Consider the following 7,500-nt stretch of genomic DNA (forward strand, 5'->3'; position numbering starts at 1 on the left):
CTCAAAACGGTCTAAAACTTGAGTGTGGAGCGATGGACACTTTCCACACTCAACGGCCGCCATCTTGCCTACGTAGCGGAGAGGACGGAACATTAAAATCAAAATAGAGGAGCTTGAAGCAACTGTGGAGACGGACGCGCTCCACAAAAGTTAAATTACACATTTGTTTAGTTTTTCCGTACAACTACACTGTTTTAGACTGTATCCGACCGTTTAAAAAAAAATACCACCGAAGAAGAACCTTCAAAATACAAAGTCATTTCCGGTAGGTGCGCGACGGCAGTTTGGACAGTGCACTGTAGAAATGAGAGCACTGCGTCTATAAGTAAGTGTACTGTAGGGATAATAAAGTGCACTCAATGTAAGTGCACTTACGTGAGTGCGCGATTTCAGACACAGCCGGTCTTCCTCCAGCTAAACTATAACCCCGGCCCCTCTAAACTACGATAAACAAAAAGAACACCGTCTAGCAGCCCCCCCATAAGTAAACCAACAAAACTAAGGCGACAACCAGCAGCCGCAGCAGGCCAGCCTTTAAGCCCCACCTAATCAGGAGCACCTGCCGCCAATCAAGCTCCAGAGCACCTGAGAGTGAGAGAGTGTAGGAGGGAAGAGGAGGGAGGAGCAAAAAGGTGGGAGCGCGTAACAAGTATGGTTAAAAATACCCGGATGACTACTACTAGATCCGGCCAAGATTTTTAGACTTGGGTTGCGTTCCGAATCGCATACTTTCTACTATATAGTATGTAGAAAAAAGATTTAGGATGTCCCGATTCTTGTGGCCAGATTTAGGATGGTTAGAAGTACCCGGATGTCCTACTTCATGCGGCCAAGATTGTTAGTGTTGAAAAGTGCATCCTATTTGGGCGATTCTGACCCACAATCCAGTGCGCACGTGAAGTGACGTAACATCGACGAAGCCTATAGGTCCATGTTATGAAAACAAACGGGGATGCGACGGATATAAAAGCAAGAGGCAAGATCAAGGCGCAATGTTATGATGAAATAAGAGAGAAAAGTATGTCCCAATAGTATGTCTACTGCATCCTAACTAGATTCTTTTTATCGTCGAATGTAGTATGTAGAATAGAAAAAAGAAAGAGTATGCGATTCGGAACGCAACCTTGAAATCAGCATTTGCTATTTTGGGCGATTCTGACCCACAATCCAGTGCGCAACAGAAGTGACGTCACATCGACGGTCAGATTATGTAGGACAGAAAAAAGAAAGAGGAGGAGATTTGGAACGCAGGGAAAGAATAGAGTCTAGAGCTGCCCTCAAGATCGGAACAATACATCCTACTTTAAAGAACCAGATGATATTAAATGGATAAAAGTAAATGGCGGCCTAGATAACGTTCGTCTTTAACAGGTTTTAACGACCAAATCACCAAATAAAGAATCATAGATGTGTTGAATATAAACTGACCTGAGAGCTCCCGCCATGTCTCAACGTGATGCCACTCTCTATCTTCTCCTGCAGACAGACAGACAGACAGAAAGACAGGCAGACAGACAGACAGACAGACAGACAGACAGACAGACAGACAGACAGGCAGACAGACAGACAGACAGACAGACAGACAGACAGACAGACAGGCAGGCAGACAGACAGACAGACAGACAGACAGACAGACAGACACAGACAGACAGACATAGACAGACAGTCACTCACACACACACACACACACAGACACACACACACACAGACACACACACACACAGACACACACACACACACACACACACACACACACACACACACACACACACACACACACACACACACACACACACACACACACACACACACACACACACACACACACACACACACACACACACACACACACACACACACACACACACACACACACACACACACACAGGGTCAATCAGCTGTTTGAAATGATGATGTGATGTCACTGTTAAATCCGTCGCCGGGAATTTCCAGTTTTGCTCGTTAGTTTTTTTGTTTGTTTATTTGTATCGAGAACAAACAACAAAGTTCTGCTGTTAAAGGGACAGTCACAACATTCTACTGTCTGTTTAAAGGTTTGTTTACATCTGTTGTATCTGAAGACTTTTCTGTTTCCCTTTTAACCTGTCATTTTTATTTTATTTATTATTTTTATTCATATTTTTCATTCGCCTTCCTAATGTCTATTCTATAATTGATGTATTGTAATCTGTATGTACTGTATGCCCCTGTGAAGCACTTTGAATGGCCTTGTGTCTGAGTTGTGCTATAGAAATAAACTTGCCTTGTCTTGTATAGTATCCAACAGACTTGGTCTCAGGCCTAGAGAACTCGAGATGTTATGTGAATACCAAAGCTGTGGGGATATTACTAAGTCTCCTGTCTGATTGGTTTAAATTTAAACACTGCAGGAGAAAACACATATTAAAAATCTAGCCTAAAAACTGACCAACGCTTGAACAAAACACTGTTTTTGACTGTAGTGTCAGTAAGGCAAGGCAAGGCAAGGCAAGTTTATTTATATAGCACAATTCAGACACAAGGCCACTCAAAGTGCTTTACAGGGGCAAGATTAGAATACATAAAACACATTATAAAACATTTAAAAGCGAATAAAAGAAGCAAATAAAATAAAAATTGCAGGTTAAAATGGAAACAAAAAAGTCTTCAGACTCGATTTAAAAGAACTGAGAGTTGCAGCAGACCTCAAGTTTTCTGGAAGTTTGTTCCAGATTGTTGGTGCATAAAAACTAAAAGCTGCTTCTCCTTGTTTAGTCCTAACTCTGGGGACTGTAAGTAGACCTGTCCCAGACGACCTAAGGGCTCTGGACGGTTACAGTAGTCAGTGATTCTGGAGAACGCTTTTGGTCTAAATCACTTTCTGTCAAAATCAGTGAATATCTCCTCATGATCCACTACCTGCCTGGACTGTGTTAATACACAGCCTAGACTCTGTGAATGGACATGATACTATGGTGGGCCCTTTGTTTACATACCAGTTTACAGAGCCTAGGCTGTTGTATTAACACTGGATTTTTTTCCAGCACACACACACAGTACAGACAGGTAGCGGATCATGAGGAGATATTCACTACAACAAGCGTTCTCCAGAATCACTGACTACACCTTTAACACTAAACTCATCTTCTGTTTGTGTTAAGAACAGTTAGTCCGACCGAGACGCCTGTTAATTCCAGTTTCCAGAGACGTTACATTTTACTCACACCCGTCTAAATACTTAAAAAATACAAATAAACATTATAACATAAAAGTATATTACCAAAATTCTACAAATATTAAAAATATAAAAACAAATAATAGTAAAAAAAAAAAAAAAAACATGTTCAAATATTTAATAATGCTAGTTCAAACATTATATTATTGGGCTATTTAAATACAAAAGGATAAAAAATGGGCCATAAAGTCACTTCAGTAATTTTCCTCTGTTGCACAATCTGATCATAGAGCCAGAAACCTTTCGTCTTCTAAATAATCACTCACTTATCGATCAATCGCTTCAGTTTCACAATAAAAGACAGACCAAATAAGAAAGCAGAAAAAACATATAGCCAAAAGTCAAATGTATTTCTATAGCACATTTAAAAACAGCATCAGTTGACCAAAGTGCTGTAGGCTACAAGATACAATACAAAACAACATATAGGCTAAGATACATGAGAGAAAAAAGCTAGGTCTCATTGTGTTAAAGGCCAATGCAACGTTTTAAACTGTTCAACTTTACAGGGATCCGCCAAGTATAAATACGCAGTTTCTTCATGATTGTAACCCATATTTCTCAACACTGTCTTTTTAGCTTCAAACTGACAGATTCTACGTCATTAAATTCTGTGCGTGACGTAACAGCTGAACGAGATATCGACCCGCTGCGGTTTGTAGAAATATAAGAGTTTAAAGGTGAGTTTTTTTACCTGTGTGTCTGTCGGTTTGTCTGTCCGTTTGTTTGTTTCCACCGAGAATCACAAAACTCCAAAACTCAACTGAACTGACCTGCAGCAGCAAAGAAGCCGTGAGGTAAACTTCCAGTGTGTGGTTTTCAAAATAAAATATAAAACAAAGGGAACAACGTTTGTTTCTGCTGTTACCTTAATGTGTAACTGCGCCCTTTGACCTGTTTTTAGAGATAGAAGCTTAATTAAATGACTCTGTTGTGAAGGAACACATACATGCTGGTGTTAATATTGAAAGAAAATTGCAATATGTTAAATATCGGCAATTTAAGAGGTTTTTTTTTCGTATTAGATTCTGGCAAAGTTGTCAGAGAATTTGCTTGAAAAAATAAGTAACGTGCTTGTTTTTAATCATGTTTTAAGTTATTCTAAAGGGTTTTTATTACATATTTAAAATTAATTATTTTATTTTATCAATTCCATTTCTATTTAAAATGGGCGGTTAATAAAAAAGGCTTTTATTGTGAAGGCCGAGCCAGTTCTCCGGTGTTGTCGCCATGGTGACCGGCAGCCTGTCAGTCAGAGCGGAAAGCCCCGCGAGCTCGAGGGGAATTCCGGTGCCACGTTACAAATACAGCCCGCTGATTGGTGGAGACTGACGTAACAAATACAGGGCGCTGATTGGGTGGAAGGAGAGGAGACCCCGCCCATCTCATGGAACACAAAATCGAAAAAAAAGGATAGCCTATATAACATTTTAAATAAAGACTTGAATATATATACACACAATAAATATGTAAAAAAATATAATTATATAGTAAAAATAATTTAATCTGAAAATAAATTTTTCTAAATACAAAAAAAAAAAAAAAAAAAAAAAATATTAACTTAAAAATGAACCACAAAATCATTAAAAATATGAAAACAATAATACTAGAAATATAATAGCGTAAATAATACTGAAATGTAAAAAGTTACAAATGCAGCCCGCTGATTGGTGGAAGGAGGAGCCCCGCCCATTTATAGAAGGCTGAAGCATTTACTACTTTTAGCATGTATTACTCTAAGTATAAATAAACTAAAAAAATAATCGAAAAAACTAAATTATTAAATCTGAAAATAGATTTTTTTAAATACAAAATTTAAAGAAAAAATTAAGAAAAATACTTAACATATTTACAATATATATATATATATATATATATATATATATATATATATATATATATTTTAAATTATACGAAAAATTAAAACAAATGTTTTTTTTAAATTTCATATAAAAAAAAGTTTTATATATATATATAATACTAAAATAAAACAATGAAAACAATTAAAAAATTAAAAAAGTTTTCATCAAACATTAAAAAAACACACTGTTGACTTTGTCACTTTATTTTTATTTTGCAACATTTCGTTTTAAACAAAAAAGGCGTAAAAACTCCCTCTCTGAGTCTCACAGCCTTTACACTGAGATCTTCAGTTTATACACTGTTAAAGATAAAATCAACTGTCTGTCTTTATCTCTCTCTCTCTTTTCTATCTGTCTCTCTCTCTCTCTATCCCTCTCTTTCCCTCCCTCCATCTCTCACCCTCCCTCAATCTCTCTCTCTCTTTTCTGTCTGTCTCCCTCTCTCTGTCTGTCCCTCCATCTCTCTCCTTCCACCCCTCCCTCTCTCTCTCTCTCTATCCCTACCCTATCCCTGTCCCTCTCTCTCTCTCTCCCTCTTTCTTTGCAGATCTTCCCTTAGAACTTATTCAAGAAGAAAACTTGCGTTGATCAGTGTCAAAGACCTACTTCACCTGGTGGGAATATGAAGGTGTATTGAACTCTCAGATCCTATGTAGTATAAATGTTTTAGAAATCGGTTCATCCTAGCCTGAGAAAAGGCAGAAAGAGTGTTTTATGGTCTCACTGTCTAACCCTACATTTTCCCATGCGTGACATCATGCATGGGAAAATGTAAGGGTTAGGATTAACAGGACAGCTGGGCCAAGGGAAGACTGAGGGAAGAAAAACCTAATTCATTATGTTATAATAGTGATTTTATAAAGATAGAACGCCTGTATGGGTGAAGTATTCCTTTAACATGAGACTTTGGTTTAGAGTCGACTGACTGACAGACAGTAAACGAGGATCCGATCTAAAGCTTTGGTTCATGGTTCGTTAAGGCTTTTAACTGCATGTCCACGGTCCCAAAAGGGTTTCTGAGCTACACACTGCAGTATGTTTATACACTGTTAAAGATAAAATCAACTGTCTGTCTTTATCTCTCTCTCTTTTCTATCTGTCTCTCTCTCTCTCTCTCTCTATCCCTCTCTTTCCCTCCCTCCATCTCTCACCCTCCCTCAATCTCTCTCTCTCTTTTCTGTCTGTCTCCCTCTCCCTCTCTCTGTCTGTCCCTCCATCTCTCTCCTTCCACCCCTCCCTCTCTCTCTCTCTCTATCCCTATCCCTGTCCCTCTCTCTCTCTCTCCCTCCCTCCCTCTCTCTCTTTCTTTGCAGCAAATTAAAGCAGAATATAGAAATAAAAATAGTAGAACACATCTTTATATAAATGACCTGAAACCATCGGCTGACAGAGGAAAGGGAATGTAACATCTGAGTTTTAAAAACACCAGAATGCTCCTTTAATAAAGCAAGTACATCTTAAAGCTGTAAAGGCACATTGGGTAAAATAACATAACATACAATACATTCTATATTCTTGACCCTGTAAGTTCATAACAATGTGGACAAAGGTATGTGAACGCCGACTGTTTTGATTGTCAAATGATCTTTAAAAGCTGCTACGAGGAACTTTTACATATTTCTGAAACAGTCTAATTTTTCCTCTGATGATCATAAATTACATGTAACAGCAAAACGAGACCAACAGTGCAAAAGAATGCTATTTTTATATAGTTTTTCTTTATGCCTTTGTCATGGGTATACGCTCACCCAGGAACAACAGCTGGCGTGGTAAAAACACTACTGCTTTTGACCAAAGGGGGGGCGCTAGAAAATTAACTATTTTCATTGTAAACTTTGTTGTTATTGAGAATTTTACTTGATATTAAGGCGAGGCACAGCAGGCATTTTTCTGTCTATTTATCTTCCATAACATGTCTTCTTTCATACTAGTATAAATCAAAGGTCCAACATGTACATTCAGGTGTTTATTTGACTAAACCTTGTCTGTTTGCGTCTGTATATTTCTCCTATACAACCATCTTTAACGGACATTATCTCAACATTAGTTTTTTTTTCTCCAATACTCTGAACCAAAAATCTAAACTTCTAAAGCACTTACATCAACTAAACTTTCCATGATCATTCTCAGCACTATTCTAGTAAAATGTAGGTTTTGACAGAGATGCTTATTCAAGCATAATTAGTTAGATATTGCGACATGTGCATAATTGTTCAAACATTGCTAAAAAGTAGTTGTTTTAACTAGAGCTGCAACGATTAATCAACAAATCGATTATTAATCGATTATCAAAATAATCGCCAACTGTTTTGATAATCGATTAATCGTAACTTTTTTTTAATAAAAAATGTCCAAATTCTCTGATTTCAGTTTCTCAAATGTGAATATTTTCTGGTTTCTTTAATCCTACTATGACATAAAACT

At 37.6% G+C, this 7,500-nt stretch overlaps 1 protein-coding gene across 2 annotated transcripts in view; it reads right to left on the bottom strand.

Annotated features, from left to right (window-relative positions):
* The window catches only part of nfkb2 (nuclear factor of kappa light polypeptide gene enhancer in B-cells 2 (p49/p100)), a 33,210-nt gene extending 29,242 nt beyond the window's left edge, over nucleotides 1-3,968 (bottom strand). The window contains exons 1-2 of one of the 2 annotated variants that reach the window (XM_080036712.1): nucleotides 3,909-3,968; nucleotides 1,429-1,476 (exon numbers count right to left, since the gene is read on the bottom strand). In XM_080036712.1, the coding sequence (XP_079892838.1) occupies nucleotides 1,429-1,445 (17 nt within the window). In that variant the 5' untranslated portion in view covers nucleotides 1,446-1,476; nucleotides 3,909-3,968. The remainder of the gene's footprint in view (nucleotides 1-1,428; nucleotides 1,477-3,908) is intronic. The other variant, XM_080036714.1, reaches the window with a different exon arrangement.
* Between the last annotated feature and the right edge of the window lie 3,532 nt (nucleotides 3,969-7,500).

The sequence above is a fragment of the Ammodytes marinus genome, assembly GCF_949987685.1.
Source record: "Ammodytes marinus genome assembly, chromosome: 11".
NCBI lineage: Eukaryota > Metazoa > Chordata > Actinopteri > Uranoscopiformes > Ammodytidae > Ammodytes > Ammodytes marinus.